At 46.1% G+C, this 27,064-nt stretch overlaps 1 protein-coding gene across 2 annotated transcripts in view; it reads left to right on the top strand.

The window, feature by feature from the left end:
- Positions 1–19,685, top strand: part of dstyk (dual serine/threonine and tyrosine protein kinase) — a 36,336-nt gene extending 16,651 nt beyond the window's left edge. For both annotated transcript variants that reach the window (XM_036532096.1, XM_036532095.1), the window contains 12 exons: positions 2,417–2,920; positions 3,653–3,848; positions 6,194–6,432; positions 8,471–8,554; positions 11,260–11,436; positions 12,824–12,953; positions 14,087–14,243; positions 14,889–15,021; positions 16,544–16,657; positions 18,148–18,262; positions 18,708–18,842; positions 19,151–19,685. In XM_036532096.1, coding sequence (XP_036387989.1) covers positions 2,417–2,920; positions 3,653–3,848; positions 6,194–6,432; positions 8,471–8,554; positions 11,260–11,436; positions 12,824–12,953; positions 14,087–14,243; positions 14,889–15,021; positions 16,544–16,657; positions 18,148–18,262; positions 18,708–18,842; positions 19,151–19,338 — 2,172 coding nt within the window. In that variant the 3' untranslated portion in view covers positions 19,339–19,685. The remainder of the gene's footprint in view (positions 1–2,416; positions 2,921–3,652; positions 3,849–6,193; positions 6,433–8,470; positions 8,555–11,259; positions 11,437–12,823; positions 12,954–14,086; positions 14,244–14,888; positions 15,022–16,543; positions 16,658–18,147; positions 18,263–18,707; positions 18,843–19,150) is intronic.
- The last annotated feature ends 7,379 nt before the right edge of the window (positions 19,686–27,064 follow it).

The raw sequence follows: 27,064 nt of genomic DNA, 5'->3' as shown, positions 1-27,064 counted from the left end.
ACCCCCGGGGTTTAGCCGTTTTCTGTATTTTTATGTAATCGACGAGTTGAATAGCTAAATAACACGAAAACTGGGTCAGCGGATATTATGGCAGTCAGTTGGTATCAGACCACAGCTGTGAAAAGCCAGCACACAAAAGTGGTGGAGGAAACACAATCCAGCTGGATTCACACCTGAACCAATGTTACCGCAGTGCACCATGGGATTGCAGGCTCCCACTCCTCTGTAATGAGGTGTGTGCACCATTGTGCGTGCCCCGTGTTGACAGCAGTTCCTATGGCAACCCTAACACACACTTGCACTTTGGTGATATGACTCCCAAACCAAAGTTCGCCGATGGCAGCTCGTTCATAATGGCCGCAATTGTTACATTGTTTCCTAATCCAGAATCGCATAGCACTAAGCGGTTTTGGCAGTGGTCTGTCAGTTGGGCTGCGAGGCGACAAGTGGCATACTACCTTGATGGGGTAGGAATGGCCAAGCAAAATGACAGAAATACCAGGAAGTACAGAAGGACGAAAAAGTTGTGTGGTGACAACAGGGGGTATGTGGAAGATGCCACTGACAGCGCTGGAATGCGCCTGGAATTAAATAAACAAACCAAACTTTTTTTTTTTTAACCCCGCAATAATTGGCATGCAAGGCATGTTTGGGCTATGTTTCTCCAGTGTGACCACAACATAAGGTCAGGAGGACCATAGGGAGCCAATCAGGAGCCAAAAAAGAAAGGTGCCCAAAAGCCCACGTACCACTGTGGAGAAACTCAACTGAGGTCTACTCACTGTGGTGACAAAAATTGTGTGTGAAAACCAGAGAGGAACTAGCATGAGTCGCGTCTCAAAAAAGGTTTTTTCGTTTTGGTGAGGTTTGATCTGAATATATAAAAAGGAATATTTTTCACTTTAAAAATGAACTGTCATTTTTTAAAAAAATGTGCTGGAAAGCCTCTTACTTTGGTGTGTGAACCACATATAGACCTGAATTTTTGTTTTCTTTTTCAGAAACAGGCATACAGTTCTTTTTTTTTTTTGGTTCTCCATATCTCCTTTTAATTCACAACACTGCTTTGTTGTGGTGTGATGGAGTGTGTTTCTCACCGGCCTGATTTGGGCCGACATTCTTATGAGTTGCACCAGAGCACTTGATACCATTTCTTGTGGTTCTGCCAGGGTAAGGTGCTTTTTAATTCCAGCCTGGATCAGAGGACAAGTAATAGCTGTATTCGACCTAAGAGGCCGTGGCCCACTTACTGTGTTATAACACACAGTAAGCTATTTTAGGGCTTTATTTGGAGTGCTTTTGAATGAAATTGTCCTTCCAATTTGGCCATTACGGTAAGTGGGTGGACTCTGTCTGAATAGCTCTGTTCATTGGCGTCTTAAGCTGGTTTGTCCTCTACCCTGTCATGTTGGGGCGACTGTGCTTGCCTCGGGACAGCTTGGGCGAGTCACACTGCGAATGGGAGCAAAACACAGCCTGTGGATGTATGTGTTTATTTTCATTCCCACATATCAAGTTTCCTCTCCGGTTCATTCCTGAGCACTGATATAAAGATGAGGCTTCCCAGATATTGGTTCAGAAGTTACACTTTTTTTTTTTTTTTTTTTTTTTTTTTGAAACCATTCTTGAAGAATAACAGATGATTCAAAAGTAAACCACCTTACTCAATAAGAACGGTCACATAGCATACGTTTAAAAAGAAAAATAATACTGCGGTTTAAGTAGAGTATTTTCCTCACGTGTAAGCAGCTACTGCATATAGCTGTCGACCTAGCTAACTATCACTGCCTTTTATTGGAGCAAGGTTACCATTCTTTTGTTTGTCAGTGGACCATAGACACAGTAGTTTGCTAACAAAAGCTAGATTTTTTTAAACTCGTGCTACACATATGTTTGTCTTCAAAATGTGAAGTATAATCCATCGCAACAAGTCAAGGGGGCCGCATAACCAGGACCCTTCACTGTGGGTTTGTAGTAGAACTTTGAATTCACTGGTGTGTTTGAAATGAGCATTCTTCCACAGAAGGTTTCATTTTGCCTAACGGCCACCAAACAGCCGCTTCATCTGTTGACTGCCCAGCCTGATGAGGGCAGTAGCGGTGCCGGCCGCAGCTGGGTTTGCTCATGATGACCTCTCTTCTCATCCCCCTCTCTCTCCCTCTCCTCTCATTCCCCTCTCTCTCCCTCTCCCTCTCATCCCCCTCTCTCTCCCTCTCCTCTCCTCCCTCTCTCTCTCTCTCCCTCTCCTCTCCTCCCTCTCTCTCTCTCTCCCTCTCCTCTCCTCCCTCTCTCTCTCCCTCTCCCTCTCCTCTCATCCCCCTCTCTCTCCCTCTCCTCTCCTCCCTCTCTCTCTCCCTCTCCCACTCCCTCTCCCTCCCTTCACCCCCCCCCCCCCCCTCTCCTTCTCCCCCCCAAGGAGTCGAAGATCATGGTGGTGCCGTGCCCCAGCGTGCAGCCCATCGAGGAGGCCCTGGAGGACTGCCTGCGCAGCGTGGTGCCCATCCTGCTGTACGCCGTCAGCCAGGACCTGCTCTCCCCGTCGCACATAACCGAGCTGCAGAAGGTGCGCGCCATCCTGCCCTTCCCCATCTGCTTCGTCCGCATGCCCAGCTCGGCCGGGGAGCCGGGCCCCGAGGGCGGCGGGGGCGGGCGGGGCGCAGAGAGGGACCGCAGCCCCCTGCACCGCCAGCTCCTGGCGCTGGGCTTCCTCAACAGCCCGGCGGGGAACTGCTCCTGCGGCGCCCCCTCGCAGCTGCCCAACCCGGCGGCCAAGCCGCAGAGCGTGCTGGGGGAGAGCTTCGAGCGCCTGCACCGCCTCCTCGTGCCCTTCGCCCGGCAGGTGCTGCACAACCAGCAGGTGGAGGCCGCCAACCTGCTGAACGGCGTCCACTGCCGCTGCCTGGACCTCTTCATCAACCAGGTACGCGGGGAGCCCCGTTCCCCTGGACTGAAAGGCTTTTTACACCCTTCCTTTTTAGTATTGACTTTAACTGCTGTGCTGGTATTGGTATACAAGCACATTTACGCTCACGGGTTATAAGTGTGGGCGTGTGCAGCACAGAGCACACGGCTGTGTTCACAATAGGGCCCCAGGATAGAGGACACCTGAAGCTTTCCCTCTGATATTACTGAACCTCAAATGCAATTAAGACTGGAACAGCATGCAAATTGAATGCAATAGAATTGATATTTTGCCAATTAGGTTATAACAGAAATCCATGTAGGCTTCATCAGAGACACAATGGCAGCACTGTGGAGTTGTTGCTATGGCTCTAACTGTGGCCTGAGGCCTCAAGCCACATTCCCAGGTGTTTGAGGTCTGAGTAGCCGTATCGTTTCGAATTTTGCACCTCCCCACACTGGAAGAGAGGGAAGAGGACAGTCCAGAAGGGGGTGGGGGTTGGCACTGCCAGGTGAAGCGCATGCATTTGTCCTGCGGGAGTGTGCTTCTGCACTATTCTACATGTTCCAGCCTGGAACTGGTCATTCTCATAGCCTAGGGCTTTGAATTCTAACACAGATGCCTTGGTGGATTTCAGACCTGAACCCACCTTTATGGATGACCGCAGCCTGGTGATGTCATAAGTCGGCAGGTGATGTCACAAACGGGCGCGTGATGTAATAAACGTGGCGCTGTCCCTCCGGCCCCCAGGCTTTCGACATGCAGCGGGATTTGCAGATCACGCCGCGGCGGCTGGAGTACACGCGCGAGAAGGAGGGCGAGCTCTTCTCCTCCCTCATGGCCATCGCCAACCGCAAGCAGGAGGAGATGAAGGAGATGATCGTGGAGACGCTCAGCAGCATGAAGGAGCAGCTGCTGGAGGACGCTGCTAACCTGGAGTTCACGGGTAATACAGGGGGGGCGGGGCCTGGGGAGGGGGCGGGAGGGAGAAGCTGGAGCTCGAGGGGAACAGCTAATAGTGGGCATAATGGGGCAGACGCAGATGGACTGGATGTAACGATAATCTAGATTCTTATTCACTTCTGATGAATGCTCTCTCTGACAAACAGGTTTTGTATGTTTTGTCTTAACGTGTAATTTTTTTTTCATATACATGCTGTAAAGGAGTTCTATAGAAAGTGACAGCATTGTCCCCGCAGAACAAGAGACGTGGAAAAACGGCACCGTAGTTTAGGGTTAGAGACTGTCTGGATTGATAGACTCCGTCAGCAAACTTTGACTGCTAGTGATCTTGTTGGATACACCAGTTGCATTCAGTGGAGGGGCATTCGGGTGGGCCCGTGCGGGTGAACCTGATGTGGTTCAGCTTACCTCCGATGCTGAAGCAAACTGTCAGAAATGTACTGATGTACAGAAAATGTACAGAAATGTAATGTCAGTGCAAGCCTCCTTGAATGCCACTGGGAAATGGATTAGATGCTCCATTGAATGCAACATGAGTGATTCACCTAATTTAAAATGTAGCAAATTAGATTTTGCATAGTCAATTACAAAACTCTGAACGGTTGCAGGCCTTACAATTGTGCATGTTGTTCAGCTTGGGGCCATCCGTGAACATTGTCAATTATAGTAAGGCCACATGCCTCAGAATGGGCCAAACATTAACTTGGATCATATTTTGATTCTTATATTTAAATATTCATCAGTACAAGGTTCTCTGCAAGAAATGGGGGGTCTCCTTTGGCCTTTATTTTGGCTGAAGTTCTTTATTGACAGATAGACCAAATGTGCAGATGTAACCTTTACAGTTTGCATATGACAGAACATTCAAATATTTGATTGTGTTACTGTCACTCCTGCTTTTTTGATTACCGTTATTATTGCCTTTTGGACTTGGGGGTAAATAATAATAATAAATAAATTGTCATACCCATTCGACAGATTGGTTAATTGTGTGTAGCCCATACGCAAAATGTATTATTCAAATCCAAATAAGTCATATGTGCATTACCTTGTAAGATTGTTTAGTAACGAATTGAATGGCATCCACTGCAGAAGGGTGAAAAAGTTGTTAAACGTTACAGATATTTACAGAACATTTTCATGGCAATTTCCCGTGTCAGTGGGTTACTGATCTTAATGTATACAGAGTGTTCACAGAGAGCAGCCAATGATACGCTGGGAGCCTAAAAGCTCTTTGTTTTGTGTATTTGCTCAAAAACACGTTTGTCTGGGATATTTGGTGGGTCCCAGTTCCGCGTATTATCCTTTCACGGTCAAATCTGGGTACTGCTCTCTGCCCAAGACTAAAAACAACATGCCCCAGCTCACCACCTTTGAACCTGTGATATTGGTTGCAAGCCCTACTGCCTAAATTAATCACCAAGATGGCAGCAGTCGTGCACATTGGAAAATGTTATGAAGCAGCCAATATAAGGCATCATGAGAAAAGTGCTATTTTTGTTTATTAATCAACCCTTTGCTGTGAGAAGAAGGAAGTTCCTAAAATATTAAACTGACTTCCTCCATCCATGGGAGGGAAGCCTTGGTGATAGACAGCTTCGCGAGAAAGAGCCCCATTGTGTTACTCACAAACAGTGCTGGGGGGCATTTCGATCTCAAAAGTGGCCTGCCAAATTTGCATAAACGGATAATCGGACAAAACTCAGCCTAATTGCTCAGGAAAAGGGGGATGGCCATTTCCGATTATGATTATGCGCACAGCGACTTCGTTAGAATAGATTGGCAACTCGTGGCTGGTCGAGTGTAAGCCATTCATCCGGTTTCCATGGCAGCTTATCCTATTTAGACCGGCCGCCGCATAGCTGGGCAGTCTGAAGCGTGCGATATGGGGAGGGGGGGGGGGGGGACGCGGGACCCTCCAGCAGTCAGATGGGCAGCTCTGAACCTGCTCCTGCTGTTTTGGTTCCGTGATATGACATGCCGAAATGCATAAGAGAGAGGTACTTTCAAGGCCTCAGTAATCAAGCATCCTGATGTCCTCCATGTTTCAAATACGTACTGTGTGACTGTCTCCCGTAGTTTTGAAATGGTTGAGATTGAGTGTATTCCTTTGTTTTTTATCTCTCTCTCTCTCCACCCCTCTCCCTTTGCCCTTTCCTCCCCCTCCTTCCCTCTGTTTCTGTCTTCCTCTCCCTCCATCCCTTGCCCTCCCTTCTTTCTCTCTCTCTTTCTCCCGTCTTTGGTTTCTTTCTCTCCCTTCCTCCCCTCTCCCTTGCTCTTTCCTTCTCTCCCTCTCTCTCTCTCGTTCCCTCCCTTCGTTGCTGACAGACATCATCGTTACACCCAACGGGGAGCCCGTCACCTCCAAGGACATCAAGTCCTGCATCCACCAGATCCAGGAGCTGATCGTGGTGAGGCTGAACCAGGCCGTGGCCAACAAGCTCATCAGCTCCGTGGACTACCTGCGGGAGAGCTTCGTGGGCACGCTGGAACGCTGTCTGAGTAGCCTGGAGAAGTCTCACATGGATGCCTCTGTACACAACATCACCTCCAACCATCTCAAGCAGGTAGATACATATACACGCACACACAGAGCGTCACCACAGAAGGTCAAATTCCACCCTCAGAATTCCAATACAGAACCTAACATAACAGCATAGTGACAGGCAGCCACAGTCCATGGGACCAATGGAGCCATGACTAGATGTAGTTTTGGCCAATCAAGGTCAAGAGCCCAGAGGCCAGGGGACAGTGCAGCCTTCAGCACTATCTGGTCTTTGCTTATGACAAAGTTGATCTTCAGTCAGATATTATTTGTGGATGTATGTCAGTTGTAATATTTGTTATTTTTAAAAAGATGGGAGGGAAAATATGCACTATTAGAATAACAGACTCTCTGGTTCATGGGTGTGAATGGCAAAGCAGCATGCATTTTTTTAGGCTGGCTGTCCTTTCTAACAAGCTAACGTTAGATAACAGATCACCTTGTTGTTTAGCCTGCTGTAGTTTAAGTAGAGCAAATAAAACAAAAAGTCTGCAGGAAGTCTGTTGCTGACCTAAGAACGGCCTTTTGTGTTACACTGTGAACAGGACATTAAATGAGCTCGCCTTTTGGATCCATCCTGCCGCTTTTGAATGGAGACATGGTTTCAGGTCAACAACAGTTAGAGGTGGTGTTCCTCTGGACTCTTTGGCTGTGTCTGTATCTGTACCTTCACACACAACTGGCCCTGAGTCTCTGTTCCTGTTCTGTTGCTGTGTCCTGGTATTCCACCTTAGGATGAGTGAGTCAGCATAAAATGATCCGTTTGACAGTGACTGAGTTTAATTGCAGTTTGTGACAGTGGAGAAATGTGAGCTCATTCAGGGCAGTGGCAATGTAATAATTCACTGTGAAATAAAACAGGGATGGGAAAATTTTGCTTTGGAATACACCCTCCGTCGCTTTACGAAACCCATCGACTGAAATGGTGTCAGGACACTGTTTTGTTAGAAGGGTCCTCGGTGACCTATAGGAGGGACTAAAGCCACAACAAAGTGGCAAAAAGTTGGGGAGCCACATTGGGGACCTGCAGAGGAGTGGGCGAGGCACTTAATGAGAGAAGTTTGCATTTACCTCACTTTAAAAGCATCAGTAAAAAAAGAAGAGCTTGTCTCAAATGGCTCTGTTTTTCACTGTGGGCTAGGCAAAGAATGAGGGATTTCTTGTTTTTTTTTATTTCAGTCAGCTGAATAAACAGCTTAATTGTGCATTTTTATGTGGGTCGAAAGATTTTAATTATTGCGTCATGTTGTGCAATGCTTATTGTTGCCAGCCTTGAAAACACACTGCAGCAATTAGCTTCATCCTCCAGCCGCCTTGGTGTTGCCCTCACCTAATGAGTACCAGAGACTAACCGTGAGCTTAATGTATTTGTGTCGGGGGCTGCCTGTGTCTGAGTTTGCGCTGTGTCAGGAAGCAGCCCCTGAGTCCAAAAACTGGGGAGGCCGAAAATTAGACTCAGTTTGTTCTTATAGATCCATTGATCCACTCATCAATCTATGTAAATACAGAATTAACTGGTTGTAATCATTCATGCAGTCAGTCCAGATAAACCTGTAGTAAGTGTGGCACACACCAAAATAGAAAACGAAATCATCTGAGAACAGAAATTGCAATACCTCTACCACTACACTTGTTGGAACTTGTTACAGACAGTACATTACCTTAACAGGAACCACTTTCCTTTTTATTTTAACATGTCGAGTTTTGATTGTAATTTTGTATGTTGACCATATGCTTCACATTCCATAATAAACTATAACCCAGGAATACAGGGCATGTTAGTCCACCTCTTTGCACTTTGTCTGTAGCACTGACTGGTGAATTTAAGCGAGTTTACTTTTTGCCATCATTAACACAATGTTTTCTGTTCATCTCAATGACCAAAGCAAAATAAAAAAAATACTCAAGTCTGTTAAGAGCACCTGATCCACAGGAATGATTTAGTTCTATTAAGAGCTAAACTCAGGTCTGTGAGTGAAGGACCCTCCACTTTAAGAGAGTTTAAGGCTCTGCTTGAGTTGGTGACATGCTTTAACGACTCTTCCCTTTGCCCCTCTCAGATTCTGAATGCTGCCTATCACGTTGAAGTTACGTTCCATTCCGGGTCCTCGGTCACACGGCTAGTGTGGGAACAGATCAAGCAGGTAAGAGTTTCAGAGGGCAGCAGCCGCATTCATCAGAACACTGAACCGAATTTAAGGGAGCTTTGTTTGACAGCCCCCCCCCAATCGTGTCGCACCCGGTATTGCACGGTGAGCTCAGGAACCGAATCCCATCAAAAAAAAAAAAATCTGGCAACTAGCGATGGCATTAGATCCAGCTCTCACATGTGACCGTGTTAAGGGGAGCCCAAGTCTATGGCATGCTTTGTTCTTCCAAAAGAAAGGATACTTTGCAGGGACAAAATAATACAGTTGATGCATGGCTCTTTCACCCAAAAATGCAAAAACAAAACGAGAAAAGTTCTGACCGTTATTGCTCATCTGACTTTTTTTTTTTTTTTTTTATATAGAAGATGAGATTTAGTTCAGGAGCCCATCGTATGTCAGAATAATGTCTCAGTTATGGGGATAAAAGTCGTCAGGGAAATATCAATATTTTGTGTCATGGATATAAATATCCATAATGCAAAAATGACGTTATTAATCTACCTGTTTTCGTATTTTTTTCCCTTCCTGTTCGCCTGTGAAGTTCGCACTCAGCCGAAATATGAAGCACGCCAACCCATTCGTTTACAGCGCGCGTTTACAGGTCGCCCTAATCAGTTTATCGCAGTCCTGTATTTGATATAATTATCTGGGGAGATAAGCCGCTTAACGTGCGCTAATGTTCACAGAGCCGACTCTGTTGGATGGAAGCGTGTTGCTCCGTTTATAGAATGCCGTCTTCGTGCTGTGTTGTGGCAAACAGAGCTGTGTCCCTAAAACGCTCCAGCTCGTAACGGGTCGTTACGGAGTTATGGGTGTGCCTCAAAAAATGAGGACATGTGAGTTTCAGGATATGCCTGGAGGATATGCCTGTTTGTCTACCATGAGCTCATTCATGCGGACATTGTACTTTTTTTGGTGGGAGAAGATGACTCTTGAGATGCAAACATCGACTTTCATACTGACGTCTTCTGGGGCCTGTTTCACAAAGCAGCGTTAGTGGCTAACTTTGGGCTTAACCCCGGGTTTTTGGTCTCATGACTGTGGTTCACTTTTAACCGGGTTACATCGCCCTTGTAGCTTACGCACATTTAACCTGCTCCAGAGTAGGCTAATAGTGCCAAACCTATAAAAGGCCTCTCACCAAAAGAACTCTATGGAAAATGGCATCACCGTTCCTGAACGATCCCATGGCCACAGGTGCATAGGTAGTAAGAACGGCTCTTTGCAGGGCAAGGGTGTTTAGGGGCTGTCAGAACCCCTTGGCTTTCCCTGATGGTTTTTTTTATATGAGAGATACATATTCTCTGCCTAGGGAATATCCTGGCTTTGCAAGCTTCTAGTATGTCTCTGGTGCCGCTCGTCAAAGCCATGCTATCCCTGTGCCGCAAACTGTATGTATTACTCTGTGTTTTCTAGCCACTGGTACATATGAGCTGTTGGTGATGCAGGGAACCTCAGCAAACATACAGTTCATACACTCTCAGTGATTGCGACTGGCTGTTTGTCACAAATGCCACCCCTTTCATGTGAACCTTCTCATAGCTCAATTGGAAGAAGGTGGGTAGACAAAGGGAGTTTTTGACCACCATCGTGAGACCAGTTAGCCATGATTGTCTTTATCTGTTAGGCTTTGTGTAGCCAGATACCACAGAAATTCCGTAACTACACTGAACTTCGTTTGTGAAACAGGCCCCTGGTGACCTAATAGTCAGTTAGAGATACTGCTATGGCTACTAATTTCCCTTCCGTTGTCATACCATAATAAGGCCATGCTTTGATCTCTTAACTTAATCAAGCAAATAAGTCAACTGTCATTTGTGATCATATGACGCATTGCCTGTATTGATATGCATGGTGGCTATTTTTACTTTAGAGTTGGGGGGGTGGAGTTGTGAACATTCGGCATGCATGGTTTTTGCACGAACCATTTAATATTTTCAATCTTGGTAATACTTTACTGTGTAGCTTTGATAAAATGGACAGAACAGATTGCATATGTGTCCTGTGTTTAAATGTTTAACTGTAGTGTATTTGGGGAAATGCATTGGTGTCATGGACACAGGAGATTGGGCCAAATTAACACGTAAGTGTCATGTAAACTGTATGTGTATGTCTCTCTCTGTGGTTGAAGGTGTAATCAATTAACCAAAAAAAATCGGCCAAACCTTAAGTAATTGTGATATGGTTATATAATTCAGATTATTCTAAATGAAGCAGTCACGACTGCGTGCCGTATTCAGCAATAATCTGCGGCTCGTACATTTAATTTTTTCCCCCAGAGAGACTTATTTGTGCATACCATTGAATATGAGGTTCATGGAAGAAAACTTTTCAATATTGTAGGAACAAAAAGTAATTTCGCAGTTATGCCTGTCGCAATAGCTGCAGGAATTCAGACCAGTGCCATCTCCTCCCCCTCTCTCTCCCTGTGTCTCTCTGCCTGCCTCTCTCCCTCTCTCTCCCTCTCTCTCCCTCTCTCTCCCTCCCTCTCTCTCTCTCTCTCTCTCTCTCTCTCTCTCTCTCTCTCTCTCTCTCTCTCGCTCTCGCTCTCGCTCTCTCTCTCTCTCTCTCTCTCTCTCTCTCTCTCTCTCGCGCTCTCTCTCTCTCTCTCGCGCTCTCTCTCTCTCTCTCGCGCTCTCTCTCTCTCTCTCTCTCTCTCCCTGCTCCTGCTCTCCTCTTCCCCTGTCCTTCTGGTTCAGATTATCCAGAGGCTAACATGGGTGAACCCGCCGGCCATCACGGCAGAGTGGAAGAGGAAGGTGGCCCAGGACGCCATCGAGAGTCTGAGCGCCGCCAAGCTCGCCAAGAGCATCTGCTCGCAGTTCCGCACGCGCCTCAACAGCTCCCACGAAGCCTTCGCCGCCTCTCTGCGCCAGGTACCCCCAGAATCCCCAGCACCGCTCTCTACTGCAAGCAAGTCACTACCCCACACTGCCCCACACGCAGGTACACAGGACAAGACCCAGCATGTTAGTGGATACTTCTTCACATGTGCTGGTCACTACCTTATATACTGGTACCTACCACACGCCCCAGTCACTACCCAGAAGCCGGGTACCTACCACACGCCCCAGTCACTACCCAGAAGCCGGGTACCTACCACACGCCCCAGTCACTACCCAGAAGCCGGGTACCTACCACACGCCCCAGTCACTACCCAGAAGCCAGGTACCTACTACACACCCCAGTCACTACCCAGAAGCCGGGTACCTACCACACGCTGCAGTCACTACATCACACCCAAGCTCCAAACACTGGTCCCTACCCCACACCCTGGTCACTCCAACAGACTGGTCACTAGAACACAGACTACAACCTACCCTATACCCTGGACACCACCATAAACTGGTCAACTCAGCACTTTGAAAGACCACAACAGCCTCTGAGTGGAAAAATGAAGCCACTGCCCAACCCATTACCTGTTTCCCATAATGTTAAAGTGACCCCCCCTGTACAAGATAACTGAGGAGCCCTGGGACAGACATCTTGGAAGCAGTCAAGCTACAACACAGCTAAAACACCCCTCATGTTTATTTGTTCAGCAAAAAGGAAAAAAGGATTTGTTTTCTTGTGTGAACAATGGCTGAATTATACGCCTTGCTGAAATAATTAGGTTAAAAAGGGCTGCCAAGGCAAGGCAGAGGAATTAGCAGGGCCTGCTAAAAGGCTCCTTCATTTTTGTTTCAGCGTCCGCCACTGAAAGGGACGGGAGCGGCGTAGTGTTCAGCGTTTGGCACGTCTGTCCTGACCTCACTTCTTGAGGTTACACGGAGTGTTTTTATTTCTGCTGTGAATGTTGCTGCTTTCATTCACCTGAGTTAAACCCACTTCTGTATCTCATATCACTCGGTTCTAAATTTGGGTTTTCAGTTTGACTCATTTGACGGTTGAGAGCCGCTATGTCAAAAAAAAAATAGCGCATTCCTGTCACCTATCCTGTAAATAAATTTTGATTGGCCAAGGTTGGGGAGGGAGGTACAGCTTTTGTTTGTTTAAAATGCCATACAGAAGTAGGCTACTAGACTACAGCAGCCAGAATTGGAGGCATGGAAGCATCAGTCAAATATGCCTGCAGAGGCACTTCTCACGATTGGGGATTTGAAAAAAGGCGAGTAGCTTTTACAGTTTGGAAGAGACTCTCTGTGCCGTGGTCAGTGCCTGTTACCTTTTACAGTTTTGGGGGGGGAGGTGGGAGTTTGGAAGAGTCTGTGCCGTGTTTGGTGACGTGGTTAGTGTAACGGCGTCTTCGTGTCTTTCGGGCAGCTGGAGGAGGGCCACACCGGCAGGCTGGAGCGGACGGAGGACCTGTGGCTCCGCGTGAGGAAGGACCACGCCCCTCGTCTGGCGCGGCTGTCCCTGGAGAGCCGGTCGCTGCGGGACGTGCTGCTACACGGTAAGAGGCGGGAATCGCTGGCTGGGGGCGGGGTTAAGTGGCCAGAGCGGCTGACCTCACCGCACATTTGGCTACTTATAGTGCAGAAAAATGTGTGTAAAGGTGTATATATATATGTATGTGTGGTGGATGTATTTAAGCTGGCAGTTAAAGTACCCTGAGTCTAGTTGAAAGTTTTGATGCTTAGCGACAAAAAGTTTATGAAATTCCAAAGTATATAAGATGAAGTAACTGTGCCATATCTAAAATGAGGCAGATTTATTTCTGCGTAGCATGCAGATAGAAGCACAGCCGTCTCACTTCCACTCTACAGGCAATTGGTCTTTCAAATAAAATTTTCTGTGACGTTCCAGGCAACGCATGGAGTTCATTAATCTAATCCAAAGAACCGCAATGCAGAGTTATTTATACAGTCTCTGTGGGTTATGACATAGCAGCATATCAGTATTTTTCTGGTCCTTTAGCTGTGGCTATCAATTAATGATAGCAGTTAAGACTCCTCCACCACACTTGTTGCTTGTTTTTGCCTCGAGGCCAGAAACGGCAGATTTTAAGCAAATTGAAAATATATCCTGCCTGCCATGCCAGCTGGTCCTGAGGTGACATGCAGTGCTCCGGAACCGTCTCTTTTGAATCTTGTGGTTGGCTGTCTGCAAACTGCCTTTAACCACCAAGCCAATCAGAGAGTAGGAGTGTGTGGCTTTTGTAGCGTTTAAACTTGCGGGTATTTTAAACATCCTAGTTTACATTTACATTTATTTAGCAGGCGCTTTTGTCGAAAATGACGTACAAAAGTGCATACAGTAAGTATAGCGACAGTACGGGGACAGGTTCACCATTCGCTATCTAGAGTAAGGGAAGGAACTGTGATCAGTTTAATAAAAAAAAAAAAAAAAAATCTGTCAAAGCCACGGGCACTTCAGTACAAATTCACACGTGTTTTTTTAGGCTCTTGTTTTGAAAAACCAGCATTGCTTCCTCATTAGTCCTTGCAGTGTAAACATGACGGCCAGCTGAAGTAGGCTTCAGAGCACAAGGGAGTGTGCCTTTGCACTGTTTGGTGGTAGCTGGAGATCTCTCCACGCCCCTGAAGTTGGCGACTCCTCACGTTTCCGGTCTCTGTCTCCCCTCAGGAAAGCCCAAGCTGGGCCGGGAGCTGGGGCGGGGCCAGTACGGAGTGGTCTATCTGTGTGACAGCTGGGGGGGCCACTACCCCTGTGCGCTCAAATCCGTTGTGCCCCCGGACGACAAGCACTGGAATGATCTGGCACTGGAGTTCCACTACACAAGGTGGGTACTGTCAGCTGCCGACATGCGGAGAGGGAGTGGAATACTTTTGTTCTGTCACTGCGGGCTCCTGGTCCTCATGGGCAAACGACACAGCCAGGCTCGAGCCCCGGGCCGAAGGGCTCAACCTGCACTTAGAACAAGAGCCCTGACCGACTTAGCCACTCAGAGACTATTGATTCTTATGATCTTTGCCTGAGTGAGTAAGTTTCAGCGTTTACCCATCTTGCTTTGTAACGGAGCGCTTATCTTGCACTAACAGCCTCTTTCCTGATGACATCAGAGCCTTATGATCAGCACTGTATCGCTCTCACTGCTCCGCACTGTGCCTCAGACACAGACAGCTTTGTTCCACAATTTAATACTTCATGCGCGCCTCACTGCGTGCTTTAATTTTAATGAGTTAGCTTTGGGTATATGTAAGCCCCAATGGAACGACAACATAAGCGATGTCCTCTGATAAGAGAGTGTGTGTGTGTGTGTGTGTGTGTGTTTGTGTGGTGAGCGCGTGTACGTCTGTTACTAAATAGAGTTTGCGAACACCGTGCGAACTTTGAAAACAGAGCTGACTGTGTCAGTGGCACGGACCTTGTGTTGCGTGTAAGTATCTCTCACTCTCTCTCTCCCACCCGTCACCCGCCTCGGCAGATCCCTGCCGAAGCACGAACGGCTGGTGGATCTGCACGGCTCGGTCATCGACCACACGTACGGCGGCGGCTCCAGCATCGCCGTGCTGCTCATCATGGAGAGGCTGCACCGGGACCTCTACACCGGGCTCAAGGTACGAGGGACAGCAGGCAGCACGGGCCGCTTTTCCGTTACTGAGAATGCGCACGACTGCTGTGCGGTGAACCTCTCAGCTAGCCTGGGTTCTCAGGAGCAGCAGTTGAGGAGCAACGGCTTACAGTGGGAGAGTCGTGTTTTCCCACAGTGACTCCCGAGAGACGACTCTAGTGATTCTGCTGATAAACGTAGCTGTTGACGTAGCAAAGTTACGCAGCTTTGAGGTCTGCTGTTTAAAATTCACGATTGAATAGGTCAAGTAATTCATGGCTATAAAAGTGATTTACAACTGTTGTCTTTAACCTGACAGTCTGTGTACATGGGTTACTTCATACTCAGTTGTAAAGGGAAGGTAGCTGCTTAGTTTATATGTTGTTAATCCTATACTTTTTTTGCGTTATTCAGTGGAAAATACAGTTCACTCGGTTATCTTAAATGATATTAGTCATCAGTCAATAAGAGGCTAAATGGCTTATTTAGCCTACTAGCTAGCAACTGGTAATAGCCAGAGAAAGTTTTGAAATTATCCTGCGTGATTGGTGCGTGACTGCAATATAAGATTTATGGCTCTTTTTATTGAACTAATACTCTTATATGGTCCTTCATAAAGTATTATTCTTGGAACCCACGGATGCCACTTAATGTACCAATAACGCAATGAGGATGTTAACCAGATACATTTTTAGTCCGATGCATGTCTTTGAATGGCAGGGATCGGGGGGTTTTGCGGTTTTGTAGGAGTGTTGCATAATAAGACGATGTTGAACTTTGGCTGCGTTTGCTTTCTCATTTGAAGTGTAATGAAATCAGGCATCCCCAGCCACTTACGATATATTTTAATGCAGCTAAATAAGGAACTCTCAATCAGGTAACCGTATTAAATTTTACATGTGGGTCTCCAGAGCCAAAAACAACAATTCTGTCAACGGTTGGATTCCCATGGCAATTTAAGTTTTCAGCTAGTGCCTCGGGGAAATGCAGTCCCGGACGTGTCCCCAAAAAATCTCACCCAAAGCCATCTCCGTTCCTCCCCCCACCCCCCTCGAAAAACGTGCATCAGCTGTGTAACCTCTGTCAGCTGGGATTACTGTACACCCTTTGTACACCAGCGGCACCCATTTACAGTCAATAAAAATAGGTACATTGGAGAAAATAAATGAAATCATAGTGTCAAAAAAAAATTCCCGCTGCTACATATATTACATTAGGACAGAGCGCACAGCATTGAAATGCGCCGGCCTAATGCGCATTAGCATGGTATTAGCACAGCACATACTTCAGAAGAGCTCAGCATTCGATTATGTCAATTAACAAATTACTGGGTGCGGGCTGGAGTTTGTCGAGAAGGCAGTGTACCGACTTAGCATTGATTAAACGTTTAATAAATAATGTAAAGTTGTCTCGGAATTGGTTTAAGGGCGGCGGATTAAGCGTTTGCACGAGCGTGTGCTTGCGTGTTCCGTGTTGCGGTGTTTACCCCTCTCGGCGGCCCCGTGTAACCCCGGCTGCCTGTTCCCCAGGCCGGGCTCTCCCTGAAGGAGCGGCTGCTGATTGCCCTGGACGTCGTGGAGGGGATCCGCTTCCTGCACAGCCAGGGGCTCCTGCATCGGGACATCAAGCTGAAGAACGTTCTGGTGAGAGCCTCCCTGGACTCATAGCCTTTTATTTGAATTTTGTTACTCCGTTTTACGGGGCTGAAATGTGTCCACATTGAGGAATTTGGTGAAAAATTAGTTTTTTACAGTTTAATGGGAGAAAAATATTGGCAGGCAGCGGAGACCACATCAAACAAAAAAAAGAAATTCAAAGGCAGGCCTTTATGTCTTCAGGTACAGAATGGCAGTCGCATTTGCATATCATTGGTGTAAGGATATTATTTAACCACTGTAGAAATATGAATGAATACACTGTACATGGGCTGTGATATGTCATCCCTTGCAGTACTCAGTCACGTTTTTCTGCAGATAGGTGGGAAATTCAAATTCAGTTTCAGTTCACCTCACGGATAATTTTGGCCAACCGGCATAACAAACACAGACTTCTGCATGCACTGTGGCAGGCTGTTGAATGACACCATCTTTAGTGTCTGGCTGCATTCTGCTAACCAACCTTTGGTTTACCGCCGACATCGACCGAGGTATGGCAGTACAGTGGTTCCTCATTTAAAGTGTACGTTAACCTGGCTGAATCGGCTAAGTTTCCACAACCTCCTTGCTGTATTGGAAGCAAGGAATCGAGGAAACGGGACATCTTTGGATGCCATTCTCTGGAAGACATAAAGGGAACCGGCTCCACTGAGAGAGGGGAAGTCTACTATTGTGGTCAGACCCGAGAGTGCAGTTGCCTTTTATGTCTGGAGTGGCAGTCACGTGACAGAGCCTTGCATCAGGGCCCTACAAGGATATGCCGTGACCGAATGACATTTTGTCGTGCAGAAACTCAATTTTGTGTGAGTAATTTCATCCCATGGAAAGAACGCTTTTGGACACATAGTGGCAAGTGTCCTCTGAGAGAGGTCCCCTAAGAAGAAAACTTTTGTAGAATTGGAGAATTTTTTGAGCCCCATTAAAGTGTAGTTTGAGCAATTTGATTAAAATTTAGTGCAGAAGATACAATTTTCTCAACACAATGATCAAAGTCCCACATAAACTCCTTTTAGCTGCACAGTGCTCATTTTGTCGTTGTTTGGAAGTGCATTTTTTTTGCTTATTGCGTTGAGCTCGACCTGTGAAAGCAGTGCTTCTTCCGGTCAAAGCAAATGTTTGTCCCATTGAAACTCAGTTCTTTACACCTGATCATTTTTTGCGCGTTGTCATTACGCTCACTTCACAAGATTCATTTTCATGAGCACATTATAATCATGAAGTCTCACAATATGCAATTCTGTGGTCAGAATGTAATTTCCACTTGTAAAATTACCAAATCTCCATGAACAAATTGGCCAAATGAATTCTTTTGTACACAGAAATCCACGCCCTACCATGAATAAAAATAAAATAAAAATCTGGACTGCTGGTATTTACTGATATTTTACTTGTGTATGGGTTATGCAGTGACACATTAGAAGGCCCTGCTAAGTGCTTTCTCTGCTGCTCCTCCATTCACCGTCTTCTCTCGCCCACAGCTGGACAGACAGAACCGGGCGAAGATCACCGACCTGGGGTTCTGCAAGCCGGAGGCCATGATGTCAGGCAGCATCGTGGGCACCCCCATTCACATGGCACCCGAGCTGTTCACAGGTCAGAGCCGCAGAGCTGCCGGTCGTGTAGACCGCGCCGGGTGCAGTGACCTGGTGTCCCTCTGATACCGGGAGTCCCTCAACTGCTATGCATCAGCCTGGAACACTACACCGCGGCAGACGTGGAGCAGTCAGATGGGAAGAGCCTCACTTTAACGTGACACACTAGCCTCGATTACACAGCGCATCGTTTGGTCTTACTCAGCTGTTCTCCGGTTACCTACTGACCCTTTATCAGTATCTGCACCGCAGATATTGTTGTTCCAGATTCCCGGTGTGGTGATGATGTGACCTCGCTCTGTCGGCCGCCCCGGAGGAGGGCGTCAGCCGAATACAGAGTAATAGCAGTATCGGTAGATGATGGCTTGTCGGGGATCTGCCCTCTCCAGCTGTGTGCGAGTGGGAGACGAGCCCTCCGTTCCCTACCGTCTGCCTTGTCTTTCCAGGGAAGTACGATAACTCGGTGGACGTGTACGCCTTTGGGATCCTGTTCTGGTACCTCTGCACCGGTTCAGTCAAGCTCCCAGAAGCCTTTGAGAAATGCGCCAGCAAGGACCAGCTGTGGAACAACGTTAAAAAAGGTAATCTGGAATTCTGACGAGGGGAGGGCGGGGGGTGGGGGAGGGGTTTGTCCGAGTGTAATGTTCGGGGACCATCTCTCAGGTACCACAGAAAGGACTTCTTTGAATCCTGCTGTTTGCGTTTTGGACCTGTAAACTCCGAATTTGTCCTGTAAACCCCATTTAAATCCCGTTTGCCTAACCTGAAAGGCTGATTTCCCTGTCGGAAAGGCAGCGCGTCGCTCCTGTCTGTCCCGTCATTCCCTTTCTTTTGTCACCGTGTCCCGATATGAAAGCCCGGGGTGTGTGTGTGTGTGTGTGTTCGGCAGGTGCCAGGCCCGAGCGTTTGCCGAGCTTCGACGAGGAGTGCTGGCAGCTGATGGAGGCCTGCTGGAACGGGGACGCCTCCCAGAGGCCCCTGCTGGGCATCGTGCAGCCCAGTTTGCAAAGCATCATGGACCGGTTGTGCACTACAGGGTTCGACAGGAAGAGTGCCAGCTTGGAGGACTCTACTTGAAGAGCCGAGAACGGAAGGGAAGACGACGGTAGCTTAGACGTGTTGATTTGTTTCGGATTTCGACAACGGGCACGAGCTTGAGATTTGCTGGCCAAGAAGGCGTGACCAATAAACACAACCAAGTCAGACATTTTCTCCATTGCAAACAACTTAATGTCCACACTTTAAAAAAGACCTGAACAAAATGCAACACACACACAAATATGTGTGTATATGTGTATTTGTGTCGTGTATTTATATATGAATTCAGGCATACACTATGCTTCTTTCATAGCATGCATGCTAATGCCTGCTTCTCATAGGATTATTAGCTACTAGGGATAAAACATTGTTTTAAAAGTAGTAAGATTCACAGTATTACAGAAAAAAGACATTAATTTTAGTTGGTATTTAAAAAAATGGTTATTGGAGTATTACATATATTATAAAAACTTTTTTTTAATAAAATGACTTTGACAAATGACTCCGCTTGATACAATTCTGTTTCTGTGGTATATTCTAGTCATTTCCTTAGTGCTACAAGGAGCAAGGTTTTAATCCATGAAACACAGTTTGTGCTTGGAAGAATATTTCGATTTCTTAGGCCAGGCGTTGTAAGAGACTTCACAGAGATGCCAGAGCTGTTGCTGTTACAGGTTTTTTTGATTTAGAAAGAGTACTCCCTCCTCTGGGGCTTTCAGGCACTTGTTACTGCTTACTGAGGGAATTTTGAGGAACCCATACTGGTCACCTTCTCTTCAGTTTTACTGCGCTCACTGCTTGCCAGGACCCCCCTGCAGGCTCTTAAATCTACCTCACACTTGGGGTAATGGCTGTTAGTTGTAGCTGTGACCAGTTGCAGTATTTCCTCCTGCAAATGCAGTACAATATGGCTGATTATGCAGTTTTTAAGCTAGCACTGACCTAACGCAGCACAAGCGTTGTAACCGTACACATTTTTGCTCTGAAATAAACAATCTGTAACTTATTTTCTTTCTTTTTAGTAATGCCAAAATAAAGGTGCCTCTTGGCCTTCATTGTAAATATTCTTTGGGGGGGAAAGATATGAATTGGATGGAAATAATAAATCATATCGGTTTCCCTTCAGACTGACATTTCCTTGTTCTCTTTTTATGCTGTGGTGCAGAATTTGTAAGCTGCTATTCCGAGTTAAATTCCGAGCTATTCCGAGATAAAGGGCTGTTGGTTAGGGGGTCATAGGACAATCTTGCTGCCAGGCCCAAGATAACTTTGAATATGATTGGGTGCTGTAACTTTATTAGATTGGGAGCGAATGCATCAAAATTTCGCAGCACAGACTCTGCCAAACGCAACAGCCTAGTTTACAGCAATGAAACCACACCCTTAGTAACTACGTATTAGCCCCTGTGACTTACACTGCAATAACAGATTCACACTCGTGTCTTTTTTTTAAAATTTATTTAAATAACTGAAATTGTCGCACCTCAAAAGTTCTTACTTAGCTTACACAGCTTGACTATCAAGCAGAAAAATGTGCATATGTATTTCAGTAATTGCATAGAGTACAGAAGTATTACTTTATGTAATCATGTGGAGCAGAAGCAAAAATAGCATGTGTGGTGTGTATCTGGCACATAACCTCTGCTTGTGCTACCATTGTGACCATTTCTAGCCACTAGTTCTACATAAATGGCTCACATCACCCTTTGATGTTCTGTGTGAATATCTCCTTGTCTTGAAAGAGGTCTTGTTTCCACACACATTCTCTCTTGCTGGCGGCGACATTCTTTTCCAAGTAAATTCATTCATTACATTTCACTTTTGTGCTCACAAAGCACACTCTTGTGACAAAAGGCATCTCCGGTACCTGCATCTGGCTGGAAATAAAGCAGCAGACGACAGGTCGTTTCGTACGACCTAGTACTTTCTCAGACCACTGCAACATTTCATAACAAATTAAGTACTAAGTTTGGTCAATTTGACCGTGAATCCACCCATGAAAGGGCCCCAGGGCCCCAGAAATGGTCATTTTCCTGCGAATTTTCTATCATTGTTGGAAACGCTTTGTAAAATTTGAATTGGAATTGTTGGACACGCTTTGTAAAAGTAGGTTTCAAAGGGCGATGAGCATTTCCATGTGCTATATTGAAAGACAAACAAAGAGCAAGGCATATTGTTTTAAAAATTAGGATGAGGATATTATGCAACATTATACTGATTAGCTTCGGCATATAACAAAATATGAAATCACACGAGGCATTTCAGTGGTTGCTGCTGGTGCTAATAATTCGAGCTACTGTTTTGTCATCCTCGAAATGCGGCCTTAAACTGTCGCAAACATCAACCCCGTGAAAACCTCCCTTGTGTTACATTCCAACAGATGACTGTTGCAGAATTAGCCTAGTTACGAGCCTCAAAGCAGATTAAAATGAATGTATTCCATGTCTCGCGTACATGAAGCGCTTTTGCCCTGTTTTTCCCGTCTCATTTGTCACTACATTAGAAAGTTTCTCCATAACACCTTTCCCATTGTACAAAATACACCACTAAATAAAAAAAAATAAATCAAAGAGATACAATACAAATGAGATTTTAACTAATTAACAGCTCAACAGACAACTGTAGCACACCGCTTCAGGCTACTTGGTGAAGTAATCCGTGGCCACGAGGACGTAGTGGTTCCCCCAGTCGGTGGTAGGGAATGGGCCCAGGATGTCCACACCCACATGCTCCATCGGGGCCCCCACCTGGTACTGTTGTAGGGGAGCGTTTGAGCGCTGGGTTGGTCCCTTCTGCGCCATGCAGCAGTTGCACCAATGGACATAGAGCTCCATGGCTTGGCGACAGCCAGCAGAACCGGGACCGCAGCCGGTGTAGGGTCTTAGCGACTTAGGGAGTAGAGGGCCTTGGTCTCAGGGTCCAGCGCTGATACTGCCACCCATGCTGGTCATTGGCCTGACCCCACCCAAGCCTGGACCAGGCTCAGGACAGGGTCTTGGCTCTGGTCCAGTCGGAGCCGCTGAGGGTCCATGGTTTCCATCCCGCTGTCGCCAGCAGGGGCCCGGGGACCACCGTCACTACCGGCCAGAGAGGCGTTGTCAGCACGCTACAATACTTTGATGCGCAACTGCACATCTTCCAGGAAACCTAAAGAGAATGAACTGCTGCCTACTTTTTTGAACCGCAGGCATACTAAGGTTTAGATTTATAAACCTGAAACTAATCCAGGTATTTTTGCCATGTCTGTGCAGTGGGCCCGTGTAGCGAAGGGCGAGAGCAGTTGCCCCGCCCGGCCTTGAACCCGGGTCTACGGGGTACCAAACATGCAACTTTGACCACGATGCCAAAGAGCCAGGCTTGTTGGTATGGCAGTCAGAGCACATACTCAACCGTAGTGATGGCACTCCGTCACACTGCCCTCCCCTTCGGGAAGCGCGCCCATGCACTTCACACACCATGGCGTCCCTCATGCATTCTCATGCCGTACTTCTCCCATCCCAGGGTGCCCCACTCACCAGTGCTTCACCCATCTCTGGGGTCCCTCACACCATGCTTCACCCATCTCTGGGGTCCTTCACACCGGGGTCAACCTAACCTGGGGGTCCCTCATACAGCTCACACACCAGGCACACTTCCGATGGCCTCGCAGCCAGCCATCCCACTTCTGACACCATTTGTAGCGAAGGGCGAGAGCAGTCGCCCTGCCCGGCCTTGAACCCGGGTCTACGGGGTACCAAACATGCAACTTTGACCACGACGCCAAAGAGCCAGGCTCGTTGGTATGGCAGTCAGAGCACATACTCAACCGTAGTGACGGCACTCCGTCACAGCCCGTGTGAAACAAAATGGTAGCAATAAGTAGCATCTGAAAATGCTGTCTCAGGCAATCCATCATAATTTGCATACATAATTTGTGACGTTGCTGAGTTCAGTGCTGCCACATCTCTGAAGTTTTGGAGCCGAGGTGTGTCCAGCTTCTGCGGTGTGTATTACGTGTAAGATAGGATACCTCAAATAAGGAGGAGGACCTCAGATTAAAAACAAACAAGTGAAAATGTTAATTGTTTAAACCCATTTTATTCACACAAGTCACATCAAAGGCTTCTGAAACATGAAGCAGCCCTAGTATTCTGTGAGTGCATTCAGGATGTGTAAGATTGCAAGGCTCTTAAAAAACAGAGAGCACCACATTTTTTTGTTTCCATTAAATTCGGTTTTCAATGGACAGGAATTTTTATTCTAATACTACACTTTTGTGCAGTAGTCACAAGGCCAAAGTGAACATGGCACTCTACAACCACAGTCTGGAGGCTTTGTGGTTAAAGATTAAGGAGGGATTCAAACTGAAATTTAATTTCATGTAAAGACACCGAAGGGAAGTGGATATGAAAGAAAAACAAAGCGGACTAATGGAAGAAAATGACAGGATTGAGACAATGAAAAAAGCTTAAATGCTGAACTTTCTGTAATACGTTCTTGGAAGGCCTGAGGGGTTTCGTTTCTCTGAACACCCCACTATTCCACTCCCCCGGGGGCTTCTTGTACTTCATGGTGTGTTTAAAAACAAACAAAAACAAACTTAAAAACAAATTTTTTTTTTTTTTTTTTTGGGGGGGGGTGGGGAGGATGGTTATATAAGAACCTGATGAGGACAAACGGACAATTGTAGGATATGGTCACATAAACCCTGCCACCACCTGCAGCACCTGATTTCCAAGAATTGTCTTTCAGAAGACACACAAATATACTCTAATCTCAAGCCATTTGTGCATGCACTTTAAATGATATCCTTCTGTAATAAGCAAAACAAAAAAAGAAACTATTCATTGAATTTGAGCTTGGAATTCCTAATCCTTTCAAAAAAAGGAATTAAACTCAAACCCAAGCATAATCATTTCCATCCAAACTCCTTGCAGTCAGTCACTTAGCCCCAGAATGTAGAACGACGGCAGACACTCATATGAGTGACTCACAGTGCTAACATTTTATGCGCTGCTTATTTATTCAGCTGGATATTTACTGAAGCAATTCAGATTAATGGCCTTGCTGCGGGGTTTGATAGCTTTATACTACACATTAAATAGGCAGTTTTTATAGGCACCAGTCCTAATCCCCAGTCTACTTTTTCAAACTGTGGCTTCTGTTCCTGGATAAGTACAGATTACATACAGAAAAATAACATAACATATGTGGGAGGGTATACTGCGAGACAAAGATTATGTAGAGCTGATATATTGTCATAATCTTAGTTTTGCAAGCAAATTTATGGTGGATGCATGGGTTAGTTGCCGAGGCTGAGGCTACTAATAGACTCCACATTGATAGGGTCAGAAATCAGCAAATGACATGACAGACAGCTAACCAATTAAGTGACAATGAGGACCTGTGTAGAGGACATCAATCACTATAATGAAATGCAACAGTATTTTTTGTATACCCTGCTTAAATCACCCATTGGTGTGGAAAGCTGGTTGGCTTTCTCTCCTCTTTTCTGGAGTATTCCTCATCTCAGAACATCTGCAAGGACAATTCTTACATCAAAGTGAAGGGAGTTACGAATCTCAGAAATCAGTGGCGACTCATTTAAGTGTCCGAAGCAGCCCTTTTAAGCACCAGGAAAATATTGGCAGATGGAGTATCTTCCCCTTTTTGAATGCTGGCTAAGACCTCACAGACAGTTACAGCCTCATCTCACTCCTAAAATGAAATGAACTTTTTTTTGCTGAAGGCTTGGTGGGAAAGAAATAAAAACAATCACACTGTGTTGGTTTGGGCTCCAAAGTCACTTTAATTTTCCAACTGCGGTTGTAAGGTTTCCTTTGCACAGCGACAAACGACAGGTAGAAAAAAAGTGGACCCACCTTTATGTAGTTAAGACGTACCGTAAGAGTTGAAAAGGACTCTAAAGCAATCTGTTCTAGGGTTTTCAATTAAAAAATGAGTGTCTAGCTAATTCTGGAAAGACAGAGCCTAGATCCATTTGGCGACAGGAAATAAGAACATATTGGGCCGTGTGCTTGAGTCTCAATGCTCCCTGGAGCACTAGAACAATTCAGATTAGAGGAACACATGACAGTCTTTGGTAAATGACAAATGAAAATGACCTTTTTGCAAAAACACAGGCTACTACCTGTCAAATCTAGGGGAATTAAAACCTTGATGCTGATTTCTCTTACAGGCTCTAGCAAAAGAGCGCAATCTGTGGTCATGAACTGTAAAGTACAATGATGCAACTGATCACATAAAAATGATGTTAAAAAACTTAAATGAAGTTACCAATTTTGATGAAATTCTTAGCAAAACAGTTCAGCATAGAAAACACGAGCTATGTCTAGTCTACTCTCAATATCTATAGAACAGACGTAAGCCAGCCAAGTTTCACCTCTGAACAGCCCTCGTCTGTGAGTCTGATGAGATGTGTACCAAGAACAGATTTTGCACAACTAAAGAGACAAAAGCTTAGTAAACATTTCCTTTGTGTTACTCAGGCAGCAGACACGCAAGGTATAGTGGCAAACCGTATTGAAATGATACTGGGAAAAAAAATCATTCAACAACCAACGTTGCCCGTGTCATTCATAACCGGAGCTTGATCTTTGCAATTTGCTATTTGAATGTGCAGTGCTTGATTGCTATATTACCCTGCAGGCCGCGAATGGATACAAACATGCCTACGGTTGGAATTCTGCTTCTGTACAGGAAGATTGGTCCATCACTGAAGCTGTGTTTTGCTGCCGTGCTGAAGCCACAGGAGATGAAAGCTTACAATTCCGTGACTGGCTTACACACTCTGGGCCAATTGGATGGCAAGCAGAGGTGCTCAATATTGCAGTCATTTGACTTAGTGAAGCTTATCAAAAATGTTATTTGCGTTAGAAAATTACACTTCAAAAATGTGAAAAGGGAAAAAAATGTTCCACACAGAAGACTGGAAGGAAGGAAGGTCTGGAGATGCTGTACACTGAGTGTTCTTTTCACTACGTACAAGGTAACTGCTCCGTGATTGGACTGTTCGCTATGAATGTCCTGAATGAACGGTAAGGCTGGCTGACATGAGCCTATCATAGAATAAAGGGTAATAGTGGGAGGCGGAGTTACCAAGGTGTTGCATTGTAAAGATAAAGACAGTTAAAGTACAGTGTTAGCATATTTCTTTACAGCTTAATAAACACTTGACTTGGCTGATGTTTCTCAAGGCAAGGTTTTCACAGCATATGTTTGAAAGTCATACAGCAAATATTTTCACCACAAAAAAAGCCCCAGATATCTGTACAACAAAAAACTTACAAAGTGTTTCATCGGAGGATTAAATAACAAAAAAAAACGAATCCTTTAGACAAAATGTTTCAAAAGGGAAGCGTCTCCGACGTATAAAATTCGCTCCCGACGATTTTGCGCAACAAAAATATATAAAAGTTCCTTGCTATGCACAGTGCTGTCACGCTTCATTTGTTCGATTTCCTGTCATTCCCTCCCACTGACCTTACAGAAGCAGGGCCTAGCAGTGAAAAAAGGCAGGTCTGCCAACGGGCCTCAAAGTCGTGAACTGTTTCCGTGTCGTTCTGGTGACGGCCGTGGCGAAGCGGCAATCTTTCCAGCATGGCACACTGCACGTCGCTATAAATCCCTGTGCTGTTAGTAGAAGAATCGGCGGGGCCTTTCCCGTCCTGACTCCAGAGGGGAGCTCCCTTTGCTACCGTCCTTCTGTGCGCCGAGGCCCGTGCCTGGGGCGAGGAGCCGCCGGGAGCCGGGAATAGTGCCCCTC

The sequence above is a fragment of the Megalops cyprinoides genome, chromosome 6 (genome assembly GCF_013368585.1).
Source record: "Megalops cyprinoides isolate fMegCyp1 chromosome 6, fMegCyp1.pri, whole genome shotgun sequence".
Lineage (NCBI taxonomy): Eukaryota > Metazoa > Chordata > Actinopteri > Elopiformes > Megalopidae > Megalops > Megalops cyprinoides.
The sequence above is the reverse complement of the archived record's forward strand: the minus strand, read 5'-3'. Positions and strand labels throughout refer to the sequence as shown.